Source organism: Hetaerina americana, unplaced genomic scaffold (genome assembly GCF_022747635.1).
Source record: "Hetaerina americana unplaced genomic scaffold, ioHetAmer1.1.p SCAF_1, whole genome shotgun sequence".
In the NCBI taxonomy this organism is placed as follows: Eukaryota; Metazoa; Arthropoda; class Insecta; order Odonata; family Calopterygidae; genus Hetaerina; species Hetaerina americana.
In genome coordinates, this window is record NW_027286069.1 from 91,698,872 (window position 1) to 91,726,093 (window position 27,222).

The following is a 27,222-nucleotide window of genomic DNA, read 5'->3' on the forward strand; positions in this document are numbered from 1 at the left end:
TAGGACGGTCATGCAAGCCAAATTAAAATATCATCATAAAACACAACTCATACATACAATCTAAAATTAAGCTTTCTTTTATTTTTACAGCTGAGAAATTACAATTTATCAGTTTAGGAGTTGTTTTAGTTGATTTATGTACACAATAAAATTTCCAAGTGTTGATTCAACGCAAGTACAAAGGTCCTTAAAAATGAACCATAAAGAGAATTAGTATTTTTCTCCATTCTGCATAATTAGTGTTATTTGATTTTGTGAAATTGCACATACTTAACCCTTAAATTTATTTAAGAACTTTTTATCACAAATGTATCACCCGAGTAATTAAAAATGCTGATAAAATTTTAGTCTTGCCCTTGATTTGAGCAATGAACTTTTTGCATGTAATGTGGCTTTCACAAGATATATACCATTGTACCATCAACATATTTTAATTAAAATTTAATTAATAACTAAATTTCAAAGAGACTTGTGATGTAAATGTGACTTCAGCTGCATTTCTACTCTAAACAAAACATAATTTTTGTCACAATTCGAAGTTAATTATAGCATGAAGGCACTTATATTTTTAAAAATCCATGTGTTCCCAGGGTAAATTTCCAATCTAGGAGTGTTTTTCAATCTCAATTTTACTTTAACTCAATGTCATGGCCAGAAAAAAAAGAATGCCACTCCTTTCAGAATAAGCTACAGTACAGACATAAAATTAAGAACAGTAATTCTGGCCTAGTTCAACAATTGATATAGAATTATTGAATATACAGCTGTAGCTTACCTCTCCTTTCTTCATCACTCAAATTTTCTTCCTTGACTTTCTTTGCTTCATCATCAGTTTCCAATGTATCTTGATAGAACTATTTAAATTAAAAAAGAAGCAACATTTCAATTATCACAGAAAATTATGATGCTGGGTTTTCATGTACAGTATCTTACTGGAAAAATGGAACAAAAACATTTTTACAAGAACATAACTCTGCAAAAAAAAATGAATTCACCGAACCTTGAAAGATAGTTTCATCGGGGGAGTTTTCTCATCAGGTGAATGTGGAGGTGTTCCTCCCTGTGTTTCCCCCGGCTCTTCCTTCTTATTTTCACTTTCTTTTCCTTTATTCTTGTCATCATCTTTGCTACTCGATGTTCTGCGCTTTCTACGACGTGGCTCTTTCCTTGACACAGCCGTTAATGCATCCATGAAGACATCACTCTCTTGCAGAAAGGCAACTGATGCTAAAATTATACAAAATTAATGGCTAATTAATATTTGTGAATACTTTATGCTACAAAACTGTCTTGAAAATAATGATTTTTATCAATTGTACTGCATCATCTTTGGCTTATTTTATGTTCTAGAGTGGGAATCACCTGAAAATTTAATTTATAACAATGGGAGAGGAGAATTGTAAGATACAATTTTTTGAATGGACAACATATTACCACATATTAGAAAATTTAATCTTTCCAGCATTATTTTGAAGTAAACGCACCATTACTTAAAAAATGGTGCACGTATGTAGCTAGGTTCACCTATAAATTTTCATTGTGCACCTCTTAAATTTTTCATTTAGATGAAAAACTGGTTTCTTGACTATTAAAATGAAACCAAAGTGGAATTCGGAATAATAATCTTGGATGATTATTGCTTTCACTTATTACTAATTTTCATCCAATTTATATATTTTCATAATGTTCATACATGAATAACTTGAAACATCACTCTACAGGATTGGGATCAGGATAAATAATCGAAGCAATCTTGTTTTAAAAATTTATTTTATTCATATCAAAGGAATACATTTACTTTCATACACAATAAGGGGTTCAATTTATTATTATTTCCTATCATATTTTAAGCCTATATTAAGTCTTTCGAGCATTGCCTAACTTATGGCACTCAAACAATTGTTGTGTATAAATAAGGTGATTTTAAATGTAAAAAAATTAAAATAGTAGGTGTGCTTAGAGCAATATACGAAAGGATACGTAGAAAAATAAAATACAATAACATTTCTTTTTTCATATAGTGATGTCAGTCATATTATTGGCACCTTCTGATTTACAGTTTTCAAGAGCTAAGAATCACTTTTCAAAAGTTACTTCAAAATTATATATTAATGGTTCATCACAGCATTCATTTACATGGCTAAAAATTGAGGTGTAAACTCATTATAAATAAAAGCGTAGTGTCTGGCTACTAATTGGACAGTCCTCGGTATGATCTAATGATTCTTCTGGACCCACATATAAATGTCATTTCTGAAATGTTAGACGCCAGAGACATTGTGTTGGTCCTGGGAGAGTAAGTAATTCTCAGATCCAAACAACATGTTAGCTTGATATCCCTTTCTACAATAGGCACATTAGAAAAATTACACATAGCATATGACCAAATATATGCATATGCAGTTTCAGATGAGCTCTAACCCCACCTATCAAAATTATCTACTATAGAAGATTGAGATTAAATTGGTACACTGTTATAATGTGCCAGCAGTTTGAATTTACAGCCACAAAATTATTTTGATAAAAGGCTAATATGCCAGGATTTCTAGAAAAAAAGAAGTTATGAGATCTCCCTTCTACCCTTTACTATTTGATTGATAAAAAATATTATGCATACACAAAGCCAGATTTTTCTATAATGTTTCCAATTTTCTTAAAAGATTTTCATACCCCCAATTTTCAGCAACCAACCCAAATATTATTAAACAAATATAAGTAAAACTAAATACTAATAACAGAAAATAAAAGGATTAATGTCTTTAGGGTAAATTACAATGCAATGGAAATTGCAATAATCTATTCAATGTTTTTTAAAACCTCATGAGATCATTACTCCTTTCCTGTGAAACGGGGTGAAAATTAACGATTAATATAACTTTAAAAAAAATTGGGTTATATTATGATGTGGTTCACTCTTTGATATAGATATTATTGGAATAATAATAATCAGTTTAGTTAAAGTGTTAAACAACATGAGGGAAACTCTAGTGCATATTATGGTTTTCCATTGTTCATTATCGAACAAGCAATTTCATTACATCTGAATATTTCATCACAAACTGGCAAATGTATGAAGAATCTTATCACCCAACTGCAGTTTTCTTTTCTTACGATAGTCATATGTCATGCCTAAAAAATTTTTCCTAAGTCTAACTTCTCTTTTAAAAATAGAGCAGAACAGGGCCACTTCAAAATCAAATTTGAAAGCAACACTGACCCAAAAGAAACTTAGCAGTGATTTTACAAATAGGATAGAGAGCACCCAAATAAAGAAAGGAAGGGCAAACAAAAAAATCTATAAATTCTAAGAATATTCATTGAAAAACATAAGTACAGATAAAATAATATTATTTGAATTCAGGGGTATTTAAACGGGAAATTAGCCAAGGAATGAAATATTTCATACAAATTTTAATGGGTTGCATAGGTATATCGGCTGTTATCCTGAAGTGTCCCCCTGAAAAATTCAAGCATCCACCTGTTTGGAAGCTTTATCTATTTGCCTTTCATTAATAGTTTTAGAGGAAGATCTACTGAAAGTTTTTCATCTTCTGGGCGAATTTTGAGCTAGCTAATAAAGTTGCCTTGATACAAATTAAAATAAAGTAACCCAAACTCTTTGAAGAGGTATGTACATCAGAACAAAACAATGTGTAGGAAAAAATTGACCTGATACTTGTTAGTAGCATTCAATTCAAACTCATCTGGTGAACTGTAACCGCAGTCATACGTAAAATAAAGGGCCCGATCTAGTTATTAATATATTATTAAAAAAACTAAATTTAAAAATACTATAAAAGTTCCAGTAAGGTTAAACTGCAACGAAACACGGAAATTTTACGAATTCCGAAACTAGCCGAAGTTCACAAGTACCTCTCAAGGCGTAGCAATAGCACAAAGATTATGTTGAGGCCTTGCTCATTTCTAATTTGCATGTCAAGGCCACTGACTAAATTGAATTATAAATATTTATTCATAATGCACGTATAAATGTGCGGCGCATAAACACGAGCGACGACGCATAAAACAGTCAATGTCTTAAGAATCGTATTTCGCCTTTGTATTAACACTGGCCTTATATTTCAGCAATAGAAATATCCCGAGGGACAATCGTACAAGTAAGGAAGAAGCTCCTGTGAATAACGAATGAAGCTGAATCATTTATTTTATTTCATGATTTTTATTTACTTGAAAGATAGATGAAAGAAACCTCGTGGGAGCAGGAAATGCACCGGCTTTATGGCTGCGCAAAATTCTGGCAATCTAAAAAAGAAGTCCCAACAATGCTAACGCTGTCTTGGAATTGCCGGAGAAATCGACCTCTCTTGAGCTTCACGGATTTGCAAACATAATTTCGGCATTAGAACTTGGCGTTCCATATCGAACACGGCAGAAAGCCAAGGATTATTGCGTCACGTGACGCTCGACTTCTTTTCCCGTCCTTCACTATTTTTGATAGATTTCTACAAATGGCTAGAATAAAGGTTTCAATCCTTGTGCCGATTGGTCTGGCATTCGTTGGATCCTGTCTCTGGCAAGAATAGTTACCATACACTGCAGTGAATTACAAAAAAAGCCCAAGTAACTTAGGACAGTTTAGCAACGGTACTTTCTATCATGCATATGCAAAGCATCGACGGCGAATGGAACATAAGCAATTACTACATCTGTACGATTAAGCTCACGGGGCATCCAAATAGGAAGGAAGCCACCGCGAGGTCAGACGTCATGGTACCTAAGACGCCTAGACAAGAGAGAGCCGCCACGGTACTTAAGAAAAAATTTAAGTCTTCCAGAATCTCGGCGAGAGAAACGGAAATAGTAAGAGTATCACGACTCAGGAAATGATACAAGAGGATTATCATAAAATCACGTAAGAACATCAAGGAGAGCTGTAATGATCACGTGAGCGAAATTGCATTATGAACATGCATTGTTCTTTCGCCGAGTAAATATTGCGTATAAACATTCAAAATTAGTGATACAAAAAATTTCACGAAAACCAACGAAGAGTTAAATAGTTACTACAAACTTCCTCTTTCGAAATTGATCTAAATGACCTAAACTAACGGTTGCATGTTAGCAACAATATTCAACATTAGCTTACCTAGGAGTAAAAATATTAAATACAAGGTTAGATAACATTAACCGTTTTTCCGGCCTATTTGGATAAAAAATATTCAATACTTAAATATATGGTAAAAAACCATTCTACATTACTTCCATAGGACTTCACACTTAAATATATTACGCGTCACGATGGAGTGAAAAATTTCTATCCTGATTATGGAATATAAGAGATCGAATGAGGCCATGAAGCTATTCATTTTCTAAACTTTAAAAACTTGTCTTCCGATTGGTCATCGCATGAAACCATACGTAACCGAGTGAAAATTTATTACTGGACACCCGTGATCAGAAACTGTCAAATCGAATGGCAAGAAGAGAATTCAACCAGATTTAACGTTATAATAGATAGTCGACCAAATTTCAGCGGTAACTAAGCCGCTCCACCGATGGGATAGTGCCCATTTGACCCATATCTACAAGTTTCAATGTAAATCATATTGAATTGCCTCATCCCCCAGCCAAAATGTACCTCACCAAGCGAACTCGTATCGAAGTCAACCTACCTAATGCAACGAGAAAATTGCGCATTTATAGCGCGGATAAATGGATCATAAATTTTCAATATATCTTTCCAGAAATGGCAATTCTGCCGAGAGCTGTAACGAATTTTCTATCGCGAAGAAAAATGGGCCCGAATTATGTAAATGGTTAATCAAGAGCATTACTAGGGATTACAAACACGGCATGGTAGTCAGCTCAATGCTAACCATACTTATTTCTCCCATTCCGACGACCCAAAGGGTAGCCCCACAATAAGTTTTATACAGACATTCCCGTACACATCGCTTCTGTAGAGCAGGAACGTTAAAGGCGAGGCCCATCACAATCATTTCCAAACTAGACCGACAAACCAATTCTTACTACTCAAATGCGTTCCGTGGACGTTATCATCGGGCAATTATGAAAGAGTAAATAAGAATTAATTTTACAGGGGTGATCACACAACATCGAAGAAATTACTCCACAATTCATAGGAAATGTTCACTGAGCAAAACCAGATTAACGTATTAAAAGAAAACGTAACACTTTTTACCATTTCGGTTTGAAAAATGTAACTAACTATAACTAGAATTAAATTTAATATTATGCTCTGACATGATTTTTTTGATCGGTTATTCTTTACCAGAATTTATTTTCTCATAAATTATCGCACCTGCAGCCGATGTTCGAGATATATTGAGTGAAAAGATTCTTTAGATCGAATCTTAAGATTAACTGGTATATTTTCGTAAACACCTGCTCCCCTAAAAACAATGCACCTGTGTAAGTCCATTCCACATGAAGACTAAACAAAAACTTCAGTGGCGGCCTTCCGATACGGCGATGGCATACGTCCCAATTTTACTTCAATATCAATGATAGCATAGTATTTATTTCAGGGATTGGAAATAAAAATGAACTATCTCCGGTTCTCGAGACGCCTTGGTAAGATAATTATTGAGTGGTGTTTTATGGTTCGAAGCCCACGGAAAGCTTCATTCTGGATCATTATGGCTATACGTGAAGTAAACTGCTAAGTAAAATTGGACATTAAACGTTTGTTTTTAAAATATATAATCTCGTTTCAACGGAAAAATCCCGTAACAAGCGTTCGTATGGTAAACATAATCAGTAATGATATTAAGGCAGTTTTTCTGCGCGACGGAGAACCGCTCAAGTTGTTTTCTTATCCAGTTCTTGTGTCCTATATTTGATTTCGCTCTGCAGACTTTTGTTTCGTAATGGTAATATTCTTTATTTATTCGTATCACCTTTGACTCTCAGTACGAAATAAAATCAAAGTTAGTCCCTCTGATATAACGAGGACAAAGAAATAAGAGGGACTCTTTCAAAAATTTATGTATATGATTAAATCAAACTTTTTCACCACACGCCAATTCCTAGGCTTACCACGCAGCCTTTGCGTCTTACCCTTACAAGTAGAGCTAATGAAATAGCAGAAGCGGGGCCCGACCAACAAGTAGGCGTGCAGAGTCAAACACGTGGGAGCGAAGCCTCGTGAGAATGATGCCTAGTTTGCGGCGCTCTGGCAGCGGGGAGGGGGATACTACGAAGGTTGACGCCCTTGATAAAAGAGGTTGGTTGCGCCGAGTACGGTATTCCGTAACGATGACTACTAATGAGAGGCATGCGACGGTGAGAAGTCTATAATCGGATGAAAATCGATAACTACTACCTATGAAACTCAAATTGTACATAACTGGAATCAGGTGAAACCGAGCAAAACAGGCTAAAACAACGTATGTCCGGCGATGCGCTTAGTGACTGCTAAAGCCCAATGAGCAGTGGCATTTACACCGGAAATTGTTTTATAATTTCTCTTAATGCGCTCTTTGACAATTTTGCAATGACTCTACAAAATTTTCATGTATTCGCAAACAATATCAACAACATATGAATTCGTTCACCCAACCCCATCAGATATTCGAAAGTAGGATCTTGATTTAAAAGAAAAAATACCGCCAATCCACAAGTTAATTTTGGTCATTTTTAAAAAGAACAGCTTCCGAGGTCACGTCAATTTAAAAAAATTAAAAATATTCTCATATACAAATTCTTTTCAGATACTTGCGTTTTAAAAAGGCGGAGAAAGGACGCTACTTCTGGCAGAAAACAGAACATTTAAGCCAGACTGTAATTTTTGTAATTAATAATTTCAATTTTTACGGGTTCAAAACGGGATTCTTACATTTTCGTCAACGGCATCAAATCTCTTTATTTTTCTTAATGGAAACCTCTCTCCCATCGCCTTGAGCCGATAAAACTGCTAATAGCGCGCAAGTTAAACGTTATCCATAATAAACCACACTGAAAAGGCCGCAAAATATTCACGGCGGTTCATATTTTCAAGTTGATTGCACATAACTGTGAGCAACAATTTAAAAAAATTAAACAAATATTTAACTATTTCGCATAGACTTTTAACCAAATGCATGGAAAAGAAGTATTTATTTAATGGATGAAAACTGGGAAACACCTGAATTTTCATATATTTAAGTCATCCAATCTGTAATAATTAACTATATGCCAAACATTTGCTCACACTGATGAATGAGTTGGCATAGCAAGTATGCTGGTATTCTTAAAAAATAACATATTACGAAAATAAAGTTGTTCCTATCGAAGCTGTAGCTTTCACTCAAGGGGACCACAAAATTATTTATGTAATTATAAAACATTTGTATACAGTCTTGTTTTTTTTATCAGCGAATTATAGGCTAGCCATTTTCATTTAGAAAGCCTTTATTTAATCAAAGAAGCATACATAAAATTGTCAGCAGTGGACAGTTCTGTTACCTTTATCATCTCAGCAATCATTTGTCATACTCAAATGATGCAGCATGCCTTTGCTCTTTAGCACACATGATAATTAGCCTAGGGAATCTCAAATGAAAAATTAGGAGCAACTTAAGTTCTTTGTAGCATCCTTAAGACTTTGTGTTTTAGGACTTAAATGAAATAATGGACATTATAAAAAGCAAAGGCATACAACTTCCAAGCTTACCTTCTAGAACGGCCCAAAACTCCAAACCTGACAATCTCTTCACTCAATGGTTTTCAGCATGTGGTGGTAGTAGTATGAAAATATTTTGTTGTGGGTCATCAGGACTCTTCGAGACTCAAAATTGAGGCTTAGGCAAGCAAATAATCTTATCCCAATTTTTTTCTATTTAAGTTCATTCATAATAAGGTAAATTGTAAGACTTATGAATTCATACTAAAATTATTTATGGCCCTTTATTTTGTTCAATGTCTCCATTTGCTTTATCGGAATTCATTCAGTTTTCTTCATTTATGATGAGAATTTACCTAAAATATGTGGCATTATATAATGCCAACAAAATAAGCTGGAAAAATTAAATTTTGCGCATTATTTGAGTATAAGTAATGAAATAACCTAGTTTTGTACTTAAGTATGAATAAGGTTACTTCTCTGTTCTCATGACAAGTTCATCAGTTCATAAACTACAGCCTGGTCAGGTGGTAATTACTGCATTAAAAGAATCTCCTCAACCATTTTCTTAGCATTCACCTATTAATATTTGGGGATGCATAAGAAAAATTTTCAAATTTAATAATTATCTAGTCCCTATACAAATTAAAATCATTTCACAATGAATTAGTGAACTGTGGAACTTTAAATTACTCCTTACATGAAAGACAGCTCAAGTTGACCTGAAAAAAATCTAAAAACACTTTGATTCATATCAAATAAGTCCAAGAATGGAAGCCACTTTCTTGGCAATAAATATTAGAATACTTAAATGAAATTCATTCATAATCTCATACTTCATAAATTGTGGTAACCTGGTCTGGAAAAAAAACTCCATCAGGAAGCACCAAATAAATATTTGAAAAAAATTAACAGTATTTGAAACCAATAGAAAAAAACATAACTACTGCACCAGCAACCACTATAAACTAAAAACCCAGAATTCTTCTCTGCAACAGATGAATGGGACTACACCTGAAATGATGAATTTGATAAAAATTTTAGTCAAAAGTGCCATTTTGGGACAAAATGCACACTAGTAATTTGGCAGATAAAATTGTATATACACATTTAAATACATAAAGAATTATTAGTATGTACGAGGGTAGGCTGAAAACTAATGCACACAGGCTTGTAGACCACAAACAAAATGGCCTTAAGAAGCACTCCTGGTGGTATGAGGAAGTAACATTCCCCCTCAACATGCATGCGCAGGTTTGAGGTTGTTGCATTCACGGTGCATTTCGAGAAGCGGCAGTATGGAGACGTGTTCTAGTGCTATGTCAACGCGAATTAAACAGCGTTCTGTTATCCAATTTTTAACTGCTAAAAAAGTGACTCCTACCGAGATTCATCTTCGTTTAAAGGCTATTTATGATGACAATGCTGTTGATGGTCTATTGTAAATCGATGGGTACAAAAATTTCGTGGTTGTGAGCCTGGAAAAGCCATAATTATAGATGAAATTTCTTTAACCTGTGTTTTTGGGATGCTCACTGAGTTTAGGTGACCGATTTTCTGGAACGAAGAGCAATTTTAAATTCTTCTCCGTAAATACAGACTAAAACACCTCCGACGTCGAGTTTGTCATGTTAAAGGCAGCCTGTTGCCAATCATCTTGCAACATGATAATGCTTGTCCACACATCTTGCACGCAACTGGAGAGGCTCTGAAAAACCTGAAACTCGAACTGATTCCACACCCTCCTTATTCCCCCTATCTTACACCTTGCGATTTTTCATTTTTTCCTTAACTAAAGAGACACCTCAGATGATAAGGTGAAGGCAGCTGTCAAGTCCCAGATTCGAGAGAAGTCAAAGTCTGTGACAGAATGAAAATACTTTATACACAATGTGGTAGCCTTAAAGGTGACTATATTGAAAAAAAATATAGGAATATGATTTGGAAACTTAAGAATTGTATTTTAATGTACTTTTTGCCTGATCTTGCTATTCGTTTTTGCTCATGCTCTTCAAGCATGAGTGCATTACTTTTCAGCCTACCCTGGTAGTACCTACTTCTGCTTTTTCAGTTCACTGTTACATCTGTAAAATAATTTCTAGTAGTTGGGAAACAATGATAAGCATTTTCATTATTTATAGAGGTACATAGCTGATACGTGCAGTGATAAGGCATCCTATACCTTTGGCTATCTTCGTAGTTCAACTTCAATTACTGCAGTAACTTGTATTTTTCTACAACTTTAGGTCAGAAGATTTTGAGATTTTGATAAATCACTCATTTTCAAGGTGGCATTTGAACTATAGGTCAACAGCCTGGAGTGAGGATCAATCGGGTAATTTGATCCATTTATTTATGAAGAACTACCTAAAGACTAAGCTCAAGTCACTTAATCATACAATGAGTTTCACAACCCATAAGACCACTGTTCAACCAACAGTTTAACCACTGTTCAACTTTAAATTCCGTTAGTGTGAATCGAAAGGAATCTGTTATGGCTACATATTTCAAGATGAGTTCATTGAATTAATCACTTCTCACTATGAATGTGAAACAGTGAAACTCTTACAATGAAAGATTGCAATGAAAATTACGCAGTAAGCCCGGAACAAAATTTATGGATTATATTAATATCGGGAGCAATACCCCAATGGGCTAGACAATTTTGTGAAGGTAATGACACCCTTTTGGTAGAATATTTTTTCTCATTTTCAGTGTGTAAGTACATGAAAAAAAATGGCATGAAAACCGTAATTGTTTCATTTTCTTCTCATGGCGTGCCAAAAGTTTTAATAAAATCATCTTGAAAATTCACGCCCTAAGTTTAGCATCTCAAAGTGTTAAGTAATTCGATTCATGGCAATATTTTCATTAAAAAATGAGGTCTTGATTATTTTAAACTATTGATTACTATAGCGGCTGTTTGTTTAGGATTTTATCTGGTATGTTAGGTGTTCAAGTGGTCTCCTGACAGTAGCTCTGGCAGGCAAGTAGTGAAGGGGTAGGAATTATATGTTCTTTATTTTGTGCCAAAATGAAGTAATTTTTGATCATGCCAATTATTTGCACCCTTGTGAAAATATGCCATATGGCACTCATCATCAAGTGGGGAATCTGGGTATGCATTGCAACGAATGTGATACATGACAAGTTTTTCGTTCTACTTTTCTGACGATTGCTTGAATATGTCTTTAAGTTAAGATTAAGCTTAAAAAACATGTGCTCACATTACAGTGTGTGGTTTATTCATAAGCCTTTGCTTATCGTTAATTTTTAACCTTCCAGTAATGTTTTTAATAGAATATACAGGAAGATTAAAGGAAATTAATTACGAGTGTACATTTAGATATTTATATTAATATGTCTCAGACACCTAACCTATCGTTTAAAATTAAAAAGGTCAAAAAAATTTAGCAGAAAACTTGGGTCTTCAATGGTGTATATATCATGTAATAATTCTTATGTATGTACTGTCTTGCTCTTATCAAATATTGTCTCTATGATACATTTTTTTTCGATGCTAGTATATCTACATTGGACAAAATGTAGCTAAACTGAGAACTTAATATCTCTGAAACAAAAATATGACTTTATGAAGTATTCTAAATCATATTTTTGGCTATTCATCATAGTAAATTGTGTATGCAGTTCCACATGGACACAAGGAATAAATGAGTACTCGGGGAGATATGAAGCTGGGAAGACATGTCCGATTTCCAGGCCATAGTTATGTCTGCTCACAATGACGCAAGTAGACATTTAACCAGTTGCTCATGACCACGAGACATCAGGGACCGATAGGCATCGGGGAAAACACCCTATTTTTATTTAGCAGGTAACCGTAATGGATAATTGAACCTATCTGCAAGGTCTGGTAACCACAAAATCCAGTAACCAAAAATCGCCAGTGTGATAAAGGCTGTATGAGGCTGTATCTTTGTTGAACTATACAGTTGGCAATCATAAATAAATACCATAACAACTTTGAGAGCCCATGAACAAATTCTTTTTTAATAAAAGTGGTTGGTAAATATCAGTCCCTGAGTAAAATACAAACCGGTGTGTTGGATAATGGATGGGGGGTTTGGGGTTGACCCAGTGCTCACTGTGCAAATATAGCAGACATGCCTCATCTATGCCAGTGTAATGACCTTGGCAGGCAAAACCCACAGCAAGATTCAACCTTCCGTTGGTCGTTTGCTTGAGTTAATTACATTTAGAAGGGAAAATAATGTTACCTCCAAATTTTAAAAATTTAGAATGGCCGGTTGAAAAATGCATTTCTAATGCTTTTATCATAAAAACAGAAATTTCATCATATCTGATGGTGCTATTAGTATGCAATATTTTTATTTAAAATTGGACAAATTTCATAATTTTATTACAGCTTTTTATTTGTCTTAAAAAATTAACCCTAAATTAGTTTTTCTTTAATTTAAAATTTGTGAAATGTATGCTAAACTGGTGGCTGAGAGGCAATTTGCCTGGATCAGTTACATCTTCACTGACCAAAGAGTTATTCCTACACTTTGCAAAATTCTTCTTCACGACTTGGAACATGACTTCATACCATATTTTATTAAAATCGTAGCATCTCCAGGGGACAATAGTTTGCACACACATTAGACTTTACACAACAGCATTAAATATTATCCTTTTTTATAGTAATGATATCCTTAGTATTGGAAGTATTTAAATAACAGTTGTATTTGAGTAAAGTTCAGTTAGTACATATTCATTCCATATTTCAGACTGAAATGTTAAAAAAAATAATCTGTTATGAGAAAAATATTAAACTGCTTAGATTGAATTAATGATGCATGAAGGCTGCTCTATAATGGCCACTTTTTCAATTTGCCTTGATTTTCCAAATTGCTAGTCTCATTATCATTAATTACTGAATAAGAACAGCTGTATGACAGAAATTAAACTCTAAATGGAGTTTGAAAATTTTGGTATTGGTGCCAGCATGGAGGTGGATTAATTTGCCATGGCTGAGATTAAGTGAGAAAGGAGATGACTTCGTTCACTCCCATGTTGCTTGCTTTACTTCTTAAATTATGAAATTGTAATTAGATATGAAGAAGAGAGAACTATTGATTTATCAATATCTGTACTTTTTCCAGCAGGAGTTACTCATCTTCCTGAATATATATGGGTGAACGCAAATATCAAGGGTAAAGAAGGAATTGAAATAAGCCTATTGTCCCTGTGGCACACAAATATAGTTGCATGTACCAAAAACATGGATATTTCAAATAAATACCAAATATTTCTCATATATAATATAATTGTAAAATTATGCACATAGGAACAACAGGGACAGTTAATATGAAAAGGAAACCCTAGATTGACTAGATGATTAAGAAGGTATGTGGTGGATGGAAATGGAGGAATACAAATACAGAGCTAAGTACAATTAAGTACATGGGGATAATGACCTAAGGGGGAAAACTAATTGGGCGAAAGAAGCATAGAGAACACAGTGCAAGGACATGTAGGTTATAAAGGAAGGGCAAAATAGATGTGCTGTATAGAGAGATATAGAAAGGTGAAACATCTATCAGGAAGCAAAAAAAGAATATTCATGCACCCTATCAATGATGTCAAGGAGATTATCAATTGAGCCACGAAAGATTCAAGAAAGATTGCATAGAGGATTTACATGGTGAAGATATGAGGATATCAAGCTTAAACATAGAAAGAACATGATGTAGATGGGGATACCTTAGAACCAGGTATAAGTGATTGCAAGATAGAAATGAAATTAATGGAAATGAAATCGATTAAGGCCATGGGGATGGACTCCTGTGAAATTAATTTAAGATTTAGGAAAACGTGGAGAGAAGAGGTTTTTATCGGTAACTTTGTAGCAGTTATGAGAAAGAAATCTGGCTGGAAGATTTCATTAGACCAGTGTTAGTTCCCATTCCAAATATTAGAGAGGTCATACATGAGAACAAATAATTTGACTTCATAAACACATATGGTATTCAGGATCAGCCATAAAAGCAGGGAGGGCTCATGACTTCTCGGGGATAATAATCAGTTTCAGTTCAGGAAAGGGAGAAGTACGTAATTATATGAGTTCTTGAAAGGAATATCAATTGGCAATAATGAATATATAATAGAAGATAAGGGTAGATTGGAGGGATAGGGAACTTATCTGCAACCTGATTCAACATGGTAACGCTGTACCTGTACGAGTCAAACTGATCGGGTGCACAATGTGGTTGGAGAGCTGGGACATCAGTGTCAGAAAGAGGAGTAGGTCAAGGATGTCCATTATCAACCATGCTTTTCAACTTATATAGAGAGGAATTGGTAAATATGGTATGGGAGGAACTGGATGTATGTGTGTGGGTCATTCAGAAAATCAGTTGGTTTTGCTGATGATCAAGGTTTGGTTAGCTGGTCAGCCAAAGGATACCATCATTGCTGAGCACATTAGAAAATAAGTGTGATACACTTGGCATGAATATCAATGAAGGCAAAAAACGATTGAAGTTTTCAAGAAAGAGGAAAGCTAAGTTAAACGTTAAAATAGAAGGACAAATAATAGGTGCCAGTTGAACAGTTTACCTATCTTGGATGTGCTTTGGACCAACATGGTCATAATGGTAAAGATATAAGAACTGTGTTAGGCAAAGAAGCTTTTAAAAGAATGAGGAACCTGATGACAAGGGCATTTAGTAAGGACGGTGAGAAAAGACTAGTGAAAAATTGTGGTGCATAGTTTTATGAAAATCTGAAACTTAGCCTTTGAAGCAAGATTACGCATAGGTTTTTTGGGTGTGGATGTGAAGGAGGATTGAAAAGGTAAATGGATGGAGTGTGGTTTACGTTCCCCCAAAATCTACCTTAAAACAATAAGCTTTGGTTGGACACAAATTGTACCAGATTACCAAATAATAATAATTATCACAACAAGCTTAGGGTAATTAGATAGTGCTTTGACATTTAGCCCTTATCCTATGACATTTTAAATTTCTGGAAAAATTTAAAAAAAGCTCAACTCTTTATAAAGTCCCTATCCCCCTTCAATTTCCTTGATCTTTCCATTTATTAATATTTTAACTCTTTTTAATGTATAAAATAAATAAAAACTCAATAAAAAATTTAAGTCAGCATAACACTGAAATATTAACTAACTATCATTCATGACTGACATGTTTCCTAAACAAAGAAAGAACAAGCTTTTAAAAATGAGCATGACATGCAGCAATATTTAAAGTTTGTTTAACACACATGTATTAGTCAATATTGTTTGATTCATGTGTGGTTAAATAAAACAAAAAATTTTCACGTCCAAATTTTGTCAACTCTCTTCCTCATATGATGTATACTTGAACCAATTATTACCTCATAATGCTCTTTTCTGACTACATTTTCCAACGTCTGCTTTTCATTTGAGAGGATGGCAGTTACATCTTTTGAGTCAATTACTTTTAAATGAGATGTTAACACAGTGATGTGCACTTTAAACAGTTAAAGATTAATATTAAATATAACGGCATGAACTAAATTTGTATAATTGATGATACCCAATCAACCTTTTGAATCTTAATTCATCAAAAAGGGTCGCTGAAATAGCATCCATCTCTTAAAAACATACAAGAATATCAGTTTGCATAGAGCTTTTATAATCTTGTTTAACTTCAATTTTCATTTCAGCAGATTTAAGATTATTTAGTTTAACAAAATGTGGCTCATCAATTCCTAAAATAAACATCCTTCAAAACCAACTTTAAAAACCATATTTCTTATCCAAAACAAATTATATTTTACCAGTAACCAGTTTAGATCAAGAAATACTCTCCCTCAAAAAGTCATTACAAATAATGGTACACATAAAACAAGTATAACCAATCAAAGAAAAATATGTGGCCAGGAACTATGAAGCTTGCATTATATAGGAATCATCAATTATAACCAAAGATAACACAGCCAAATTATTCAAACGTAATTACTTTTACTTCTTATGGAGATAGAAAAAATATGCAACTGAAGAAATACAGACAAAAAGTAAACGTAAAATAATAAAGAAAAAAAGGAATAAGGTTCAAAATTTTAGCTGCCCTAAATTAAAACAGAAATACTTAACTAAAAGATAAAATGAATTCCTGGAAAATGAAATTTGCCTGCACATGGGGCTTATGAGGGAAGGAAAAAAAATTTATTCAAGAATGAAAACATAACTTAGCCATAACTTAAATGACTATAATCCAAGGAAAATAAAAAAGCCCAGGACATGAATTTTAAAATTTTTTTCCAGAAAAATTGAAAGAAAAGAAAATAAATCATGCAACCATAAATCTAAGCATCATCCCCTTTGGATATAATTCCCTGATAAATGTACAAGGCGATGAATTATATTACAAGATATATCTTTAATTAAATTAAGAATTAATTAAACTGAAGCTCAAAATATTCTTAATGCAGAGATTACTTAAACTTACATTAGCAGACCAATACTCACGTTTATCTTTGGCCTTTAATGCATTCATCTTCGTATTATTCTTGTCTCCCTTACGAGGCATTTCATCAGCTGAATAAGCAGGAACAGTAGGAGCTACCTCTGTTAAAATTCCTGCACCAGCTCTTGGCTTTTTTTCTGGGGGAAAAATTTCTCGAGGAGGAGAGGGCCGTCGTGAAGGAATAGGCATGCGGGCATTTTTTTCAGATGTGTTTTTCTTAGCTGCATTTCTAGGAGGTGGTGGCTTGACTTCCTCTTCCAGCCCAGTAGACCGGAATTTGGAATTGAATGTTTTTACTGTCTTAGGGCGAGGTTCACCAAGGGTTCCCTGAGACCGCCGTTCAATAGAAATGGATGGTTTTTGAGCACGCCGAACTTCATGGGCAGCAGGACTAACTTTCTTGGCTTCGGCATTGTTGTCTTCTGAAATGACTTTTTTTTTTGGTATTTTTCCTACAGTCTTTGACACAGCTGATGATACTATCATAATTTTAGCTAAGGTCTCTTTATCTTTTTCAGCTTGAAGAATGCTTTTGGCATCTTTCTTTTTCTCTTCTTTGACCTTTTCCTTAGTTTTACCCCGATCACGATCCTTTTCTTTGTGTTTCTCTTTCGATGGTCCACTTTCTGGTAATCTTGTTTTTTTCTCACTGGGGGCACTAACAGCAAGTTTCGCTTCCCTTATTTTTTTCTTACTTTCCTTCAGTCCCTTACTATTAGCATCACTAGTCTTCACAGAAGATGTATCACTAGAACTTACTTTTGTCTTTTTCTCTGATTCCAGTTCATTAGTTTCTAAAGATTCACTGGCAGTGGCCACTTCAATTTTTATAGTACTTTCATTGGTATTAAGGGAAACAGGGCATGGAGTAACAATGACTGTAGTATCATTTGTCTGGTCAACGCTCACTACATTTTCTTCCGAAGGAGGGACTTTAACGATAACAGCGCCACTAACATTATGATCAATGGAAGGAATTTCATTTGATGGAATTTCAGGAGTAGGTCTTTTCTCAGAGTATACCTTGGCAAGAACTTGCTTCCCATCTCTAATCATTATTTTGTACAAAGGAAGAGGGGCATCCCAAGGAGAATTAGAATCCTCACTTGTTCCACCTCCCTCTTCAGTTCTTTCCTCACCATCTACAACAGGTATGTTTGGAATCTCTTCAGAATCTACAGTCTTTTTCTCCAATGATTTTACACTTACCACCTCTGCTACTGAATTAGCATTGGTTTCACTTGTCCTACTATCAACACTAGTCTCAACCACAACATCCACACTAACAGTATTAACTGCTTCACTTTTATTTGGTACAGGCACATCAACTACTGCAGCAGTATCATGCCCAGTGACAGTTTCCTTTCCAACTTCCACTTCATTTCTTACAACTTCCATCCACTGGATTACCAGATTGTTGGCTAACAATTTTTCATCTGAAAGTAAGCCAAATTTTATGATTAAAACATTTAATGATCCTGCAGATTAAATTTAAAAATACAAAACCATGAATGAGCCACTAATTGTACAGAATTAATGCTATTTCATAATAACACACAAAATACTTACTCTCATCAGAACTTTCTATTGAAAGACCTTTCACAAGTTTTGGGCAGGAGTTGGATCTTAAACGTTCCACATTTACTGGGCAGAGAGCTAAAAGTTGTAATATCTCACAGTTTAAAGGGTGGTTTTTTGCCATTATGGCATCTAAAAGCCACTGATGAGTAAGGTTCCAACCTCCAGCTGCCATAAACCTGAAAATTTTATTTGATTTTATATTAAAAATAAATTTTAGTTAATGCTATCAAATCAAGACTTGGCAATAAAAGTATCACTGCCTCAAACATATTTTATCATACATGCAATGTCTATTTTGATTACAAGAAATACAATTGATTATAAATACAAAATGCCTCATTGGCCAACATATACGCCCAAAACCAAATGGAACTATTTACTACTGAACAATTAATGGGTAAGCAATGGCTAATTTGACACTGACCTAAAGGTCATAATATGTCTCAGCCAAACCCAGATTGTGTGATATTGTAGGTACCATATTCAACAAGGAAATTATAGAATACAGAGGGAAGTAAATAATGCCTTTCCAATGACATTCCATCGTATAATTTTTAAAATAAAGGGATTACCGGAAGGTATTACATTAGCCATTAATCAAAAATGGTAACGAGTTTCATTAATTTATCCAAATTCTACAAATTAGTAATTTTTCCTAGTGAATATTTCTCCAGTGTATTAAACACTGAAATCTTTACACTTCATAAGGAAATTCTCATCATACTAATAACACAATACATACAAAAATATTTAGAAAGATTAACAAAAAATTCAAAGAGTTAAATGAGTATCCTGCATATTAATCCCTCACAAATTCTTCGGCTTCATTCCTGAAAGGTGTCATAAATTGAATGCCAATGCTCCAATATCTAAGCAAATGGATAGGAAAATAAAATACTAAATATATAGACATAGTGCAGCAATTGCAAGCCTTAATCCACCAGATGACGAGAGAATAGTCATATACCAAACATAATAATAGTGATAATTTGATTCTTATGACAAAATGTTGAGGAAATGCAAATTGTGATAACTCGAAGATTCATGTAATTTATCATCATATTAAGACCGCACAAAAATCTAATAAAATAGGTTTTTAAAACTACATGAAACATATTCCAAGAAACTTCAGGAGATGTAGTGACAGTAGCTTGTAACAAAGTCAACCTCGATCTGTGCATTACCATGTAAAAATTTTTGGTCATGGCAAAAGATTTTTACGCTCTGAAATTGTTGCATTGCAATGCACATGAGACATATTAGGGTACATAAATGACAACAAAAGTACAGAACACAAGTACACAACAAAATAAAAAACAATTTTTACAGTTTACTTTATAATGAAATTATAACTTACAATGATTAGGCAATTACATACATTAAAAGCATTAAATTAATTAATTAATATTACTTCTCTATTAAAACGCTAATGGATAATATCACAATTCTTGGAGTAATAGTTTAAAGTATATTGAATTTTAATTTATAATAATAAGGAAACTACATATGCCTTTTGAAATTACTTCTGCCTTATGAAAATGCTAATGTATATTGGTATGATATTTATCATAAATCATGGAGCACTGGCTCCATAAATTTTTATGCTCAAATAAATACATACACAATGTTTGACTTGAATATGGTGTACAGATGCAAGTAGTTACACAGAAAACAATCATCTTGGATCAAGAGTACCATATGTTTACTGATTTTTTGCAAAACACACATACCTTTCCCTAAGATTACGCATGGAGGGCAAGTAACCATTTTAAACCATAACAAATGAGATTTAGTCTAAACAAGTCATTTTTAAATAAATACATTAGATGTACAGATTGGAATTGGTCACCAAACTACACTTGCCTTATTCCACCAAATTTTTGGCCCTGGAAAATCGACAATAGTAGTAGTGTTTATCAAGTGTTATCCTCAAAATTTTTATAGAAAATTTAAGTTCTACAATGAAGTCAAATTTAACCAAATAGTGAAACACAACTGGTATTTAGGTTACATTCTAGGATACTGCCATATAAATATAAAATTCAATTGAAAAATATTACAATTTAGTTTGAATAAAAGTGAAGTTAATCATAAAACTAAATTTTGTAAATATGAAATAGAGGGAGATGAAATTTGTATTCTAAACCCTTCACAATCAGTAACCATTTACTGCAAAAGCTGTAATCATTTTATGTACATAATATGTAGCTATTCTTTGCATTATTAACACTCATGAGTTTTATTTTGAAACATGATCCTCTTTTTCATTTTTCAGTCACTCAAAATTGAAAATTTATAGATAATGAAACTCTTTTTTCATATCCAAGCATTACATTACAGTTTTCAGGAGGCTGCAAATTATAAGATCCATATACAAATGCCATCTTATAAATGTAATGCTGCCTTAAACTACAAATAATCAAAAGTAACATTTTATAGCACATAAAAAAGCAAAATCAAGTTACATCAATTCTAACAAAGAGCTATTATTAGAAATCAATCAAAATCTCTAAGAAATATATACTTAATCATTTGGACCAATAATCACTCATTTTAATGTTTCCATCAACCCATACCTTCTCTTAAATCGTGGTTATTCCAATTACCATACCCTTCATTTTATAGCTATATTCCTTTCCAAAAAAGATGTAATAAAAATAAATTTACAATGGGACAACCAAGGCTTTAATAAATATATAAATTCTTTTTTTGACCTGACTAATGTAAGAGGGATACGAAAAAGAATATAAATGAAGTGTTTGAGGGGCTAAATAGAGTGAACTAATAAAAAATAGTTTTAATATATTCACATGTTTCAAGGCAGTTTCACATGGGTGCTGCCAAAAAAATGGAAAATAAAATTTTGAATCTTGGAGGAAATACACGATTGATTTTCTGAAGATTTTAAAATATTTATATAAAAATCTTGTTCTACAATAGAAAACTGTTCATTGATATGGACCTATTTAATGCCCAATTTAAACCCTATGTATTATTTTTTAAGCAACTAGGAATCAAAGGGGAGTAAACATAGTGCCTTGGAAGACAGTTTACAGCCTAAAAAATTACTTACTAATTCTATTAATAGTAATTCATCTTAAAATTTGAGTATGCAGCACTTCAAAAATATGCACATCATAAAAAGTCAATGGAATTATTCAATTCAACAGATTCAAATAGCATTTTTAATGGTTAGCCAGAATTAAAGATTCATTAACTCATTTTCTTTCACTTCATGAAATAATTCTGTAAATATTAAGTACTCTAGTTAGCAAAAAAAATAGAACTGATTTTTCAATATAACAAGAAATGGAATGGAAACACTCCTTAATGGAGTGATAAGGATCATGAATATTTCAAGGAAAATTCAAGGAATATTTCAAAATTATTAACAGAGATAGATAAGGGTAAATGCTTTTGACTGAAGGAAAACAAATCCCTACTTGAAGAGAATGATTTCATGAAAACATTCTTCTAAAAATTTCTCAGAGCAATTCCCATAGGTGAATATTGCATTGAAAAAATACATCTAACCATTACTCATTTCAGATTAATATTCCCTTGGTGTAATTTTCTTAAACGGTATAATTGGGATGTACTTTTAATGGTTGTACATTTTATTGCATATTACAACATTAGGGGAATATTAACAATTGTTCCTTATCACTTAACCAAAGAAAAGGAAAATATTGAATACATAAATACAGTTGCAGTAATTCGAGATACAAAAAGATACCAGAAAATATTCTGAACTAGGTAACATTTCACACTTGCATAATTTGAAGTAATATAAGGTTTTTTATATTGGGTCATCACTAATAAAATTTCTCACCACCACTCAATGATACATTTTTTTTAACAAAGTGGATCAGAACAACAAAAACTCTTGCATTATTGCTGGGAAAATTAAAAATTTATATTATTAAGAAGTTTGAACAGAGATATTAGTTTTGTAAAAAATACCACAATGTTGACAGGGAAAATTCCATTCCTTTACAGAAGTGAACACCTCTGATTTCTCAGAACAGCAACCTGCCCCCAAGACTTAATGCAAGTGTTAATAGAGAAATGCCTACTTGAATGGTCTAAAAATCTTTATAAATTATAAAAGAAGAGTTATAAAACCAAAATTTTTTTGTTAATCTGTGCTCTACCTTTCAGCACACCAAAATTTTCAGTTGATTTCCTAATACAACTGAAGGATGATAACAAGACAGACCATGGAAAAGGAATATATCTACATAAACAGAATGTGTATTATGGTAGTCATTTGGATAGAATAACCTCACTGGAACTCTTTAAAAAGTTTGCCCATCAAAATTAGGATTTTCCTGAAATTACTGTCATTAACTTGTCAACTGGACACATTCAGTGTAGTCAGAAGTCTCAGTTCTTTATATTCTACTGCATAAGACTGAGAAAGTGTCAGATACAGTAATGAATCCTTTAAGGATGTTTAATATCCCAGGCAACATGAATACTTGAGTATGTATGTATATATATATATATATATATATATATATATATATATATATATATATATATATATATATATATATATATATATATATATATATATATATATTATTTATTTATATTGTAAAAATGAGACGAGATAATACTCTGCTTAAGTTATGAACATCAATGGAAATGATTGAAGCTTTCCATGAGCTTCCCTATTTCAATTCAGTTCTCAACCCTTGTTTCTCTTGGTTTTCCATTTAGGCCTTAGATTATATGAAGAGAGCAGGCCAGGTGCCTCCTCTTTCTAATTTTTAATTCTCTTCCACTACCAAAACTGCTATGATCAGCAGGAGATACCCTTCGTTATTATTTCATGTGATAAATAGATACAGTAAAACCCCTTATTTACACTTTTCAGTGGACCTTGGAAAAAATAAAAAAATTACGAGAAAGTGAACATTGGGGGGAAATAAAAAATATGAACCACGTGAACAAAACAAATCTACAAATATCTTCATTTCTGTGATCAGTCCTTCAAAAGAAATTGTCTTTTTACTTCCGGATTTTCCACTGTTGGGCAAATCTCTCCCAGAGCAGTAAATAAATCAATTTGAGAGCACTTGAGAAACTGAAATGCAATACTAACCGTGATTACGACAAGCATAAGCCCAAATCTAATTTCTTAGGAGAGAAGAACCATCATGTCGATAGGATTACAATTTGAGAAAGCAAATTAAAACCTACTTCAATAATAACACTCATGGTCCTTACAATATGCATGGCATTTACTTAACTTAGATATAACCCAAGAGTAATTACTTAGTGCTGCTTATACATGTATATTTTAGAGAATTGAATTCTAATGCCTATGCTCTCCCTTCTGAAGAATGCTAATTACAAGTTTAAGTGTTCAAATTAATACCACTAATAGCACTGTATGTACTATGCCACCATTTCCAAAATGATTATCTGATGTTAAAAATGTTAGTTGCACTATATATACTTGTCATGCCGTCAATGATGTCTTTCTGAAATTAATCAAAATACAAAATAATAAAAAAATTGAAAAGTGCAAATTGCATTCTAAATAGCTTGGGGGCTAAGAAGAAAAGTTATATATTTGATAACAAAAATATTGGCAAAATTAAATATGTACATCCTCCGCTCTACATACTATGAGTAATAGTTGAAATGATGGAAAGTTGCACGGAACAAAAAAATTAAAAAAGAGGAAACAAATTCAAAATGCAATACGACGCTTTACTTCATGTCTACCTCCCCTGCATACCAGGGCTCTCAATAGACACTTCAAAAGCTTGACTAGAAAACTCCTCTTAAAAAACCATTTCACGATTCATTATGCCCAAGACTACAACGCCACCTGCACTAAAACACTTTAATTGAATTTCCAAGTTTTGAAAAAATATTAAACATAAAGAAGGTCAAAATGGTTTAGACATTACTTGGAATCCTTACCATACTGGAAAACTTTAATGTACCCACTAATTGTTTCCTTAATGTATTCCAAGTGTACCACAGTATGATGGAAATAATAATATATTTTCAATGCCACTAATAACTCATTCCAATTTATACAAGAAATTCAACCTTCACACTGCAAGTGATTTCAAAACTAGCTCCTTAAATAATTCTTTATAAGCTATTCAAGTTATAATAATAAATTTTCACAAATCTAGCTCGCCTACAATGCACATGATCTAACTCTGGAATCACTCCAGCTTCATATTTTTCTAAACGAGGATTAAGTACCTTAAGGTAACAGTGCTTTCAACTTGGTCGTGTCTTTTGTTACTTAATACTCTTCTATTAAATCTTAATTTTTTGCTAGCTTGTCCACATATTTCCCAGTATGTTTCACCCAGAAAAGGAAATGAGTTCGGGTAATGCCCAGCTATTAAGTCTACACTTTACATTTCAGACTGTATACACTATATGTATATACACCAAATATTAAAGAATATAACTGATAATTTTAAAAACATGTCATTTCATCATCAGGATGACAATTTCAATGAAAGAATAATTCCAACAACTTTTAACACTTGTAATGAGTTACTCAGGGTCACTCTGATTTATAAGAAATTACTTAAATATTCTCAAAACATACACGTTTCACACTTAGTATGGAAAAAGTTTTAATTTTGTCAGGACCACTGATTAAGGATCATATAAGGAAAAGAAAAACCTTTTATTATATCAGTATCAAATCAAGTGAAATGACCAAAAATCTCCATGAGATGGTCAATTTCTCTCCAAAACTTTAAGCCCCCAATATACTGAACATAAGTGAATATGAATGTTCAATGCTCTCACAATGTGATTTCAAAGATTTAGAACAGTGAGGATAAGAAGAATGCTAAGTTCCCAATTGCATGTCATTGAAGAACTCAAGTCACAATGCAGCAAAAAACAATACTGATAATAGTACATATGTAATAAGAATTCAACATTTAAGTTAACTCATGATTTGATTTACGTGAACTAAACTCAAAAAAATTTTTTAGGACTTTTATATTGCCAATGTAGGGTGTGAACCCTTACTTATTGCACTTTAAGGATTCCTTTGCCATCTGAGTGGTTTACCTCCTCAGTTGCTTAAGATCTACACAGGTGGAGGCACTCAAATTCATGATCTTAAGGTTAATGGGGCACATCATTTACCAGACTAACCCAATTCATGTGCTTGCATTTTTTTCTGTTTCTTCATTGCTCCTGAAGTGTCTTGCATCTTGGATTCAATGGCATGCTAATATCACAATGTCCTTACTTAATTAATTGCTAAATAAGGGTATCTTGCAATTAAAGCCTTCTTAGAGTGAAACTGTTACATTACAGCTGCAAAGATAAAATTACTTTGATATCGCTAATACTAATACTACTAGTTTACCAAACTTATACCACTAAAGAAGAATCCTTATGCAATGTAAAACGGTTTTTACAATAGAAGAACATAATATAACAAATTTGAATATTTGAAACAATAATTTCTTCCAATAGTTGTTCATAAAGAGCATGAAAACTTAATTAATAGTAATACACTTTCCAAGACAATCAGCCTATAATGCTCTTGTTTATGCTCTCTTTACCACTTGCATTTTAAATGATTATATTTAGGTGGCCAAGATAGCCTCAGAAAAATTTCTTGACACAAATAATGGAGCTAAGTCAGGTTAAAGGAAGGCCAGATTTTGGGTCATCCAATTTCTTTGGCAAGTTTTATTTCAAGTTGAGATTCTGAGTGGGTATTCTTGAGACGCTGTTAGGGATGTGGCTCTTAGCCCATCACTGATAAGATTGAACATTGACAAATTTTTAGGAACATTAGCCAACTCTAAAATAGTATAGTCCCACGAAAAATTGGTCCCAATTTCCAATTGCTACATCAAAAAGCTTGTTAACATTGAGTCATGTGGACATTTTATCTCACTAGAGTGATAGAATTTTAATACAACTGACATCTACTTTATGAAGATAGTGCAAATAAAATTAAACTGGAGAAAGAGGATTATAAGATATTTGAAAGAATTCTAATATATTTGTTTAATTGGAAACAAGTCATCTATTAACGTAGAGATTTGACCATGAACAGTACTTCAATTATGTTGTCTTCCTTATTATTATGACGCTTGTACTACTGTGGACATTCACCTAGCTGAGCAAAACATCGGCTTCAAGTTTCATATTAAATCAATATTGGCTACAGGATTGTCACCTTCCTACTACAGTAATGATCATGGAATTACTCTAGGGAGAACCCTCAGGAGCATGCTCAATCTAATTACTAGAAGGGTGGCAGGGGCGAAAAAAATTCAAGCAAGGGAGAAATTAAATAGGGAAAGGAGATCCATGATGGAGGAAAACAGAGGAATGTTAAATAAACAATGGTTTTGGTCTAACTGAGATCATCAACACTGGTTATTTTAACATTACCACTGGCCTAGAAAGATAATTTCACTTGTACATGATTGCTTCCCTTGGGAACCTAATTGTGGGTCCCCCTTATTATACATATTCTTTAACAACAGGGCATAATGTTTCAGCTTAAGGCTCAGAAGTATCACGTTCATAAGAGTTTCTATGTAAATTAATAGTTAA

General features: G+C 33.1%; 1 protein-coding gene across 2 annotated transcripts in view; it reads right to left on the reverse strand.

The window, feature by feature from the left end:
* LOC139694831 (serine/threonine-protein phosphatase 1 regulatory subunit 10-like) overlaps positions 1 to 27,222 on the reverse strand; it is a 68,201-nt gene that overhangs the window by 6,955 nt on the left and 34,024 nt on the right. For both annotated transcript variants that reach the window (XM_071593354.1, XM_071593345.1), the window contains exons 5-8: positions 18,631 to 18,818; positions 17,064 to 18,497; positions 1,001 to 1,227; positions 776 to 854 (exon numbers count right to left, since the gene is read on the reverse strand). In XM_071593354.1, coding sequence (XP_071449455.1) covers positions 776 to 854; positions 1,001 to 1,227; positions 17,064 to 18,497; positions 18,631 to 18,818 — 1,928 coding nt within the window. The remainder of the gene's footprint in view (positions 1 to 775; positions 855 to 1,000; positions 1,228 to 17,063; positions 18,498 to 18,630; positions 18,819 to 27,222) is intronic.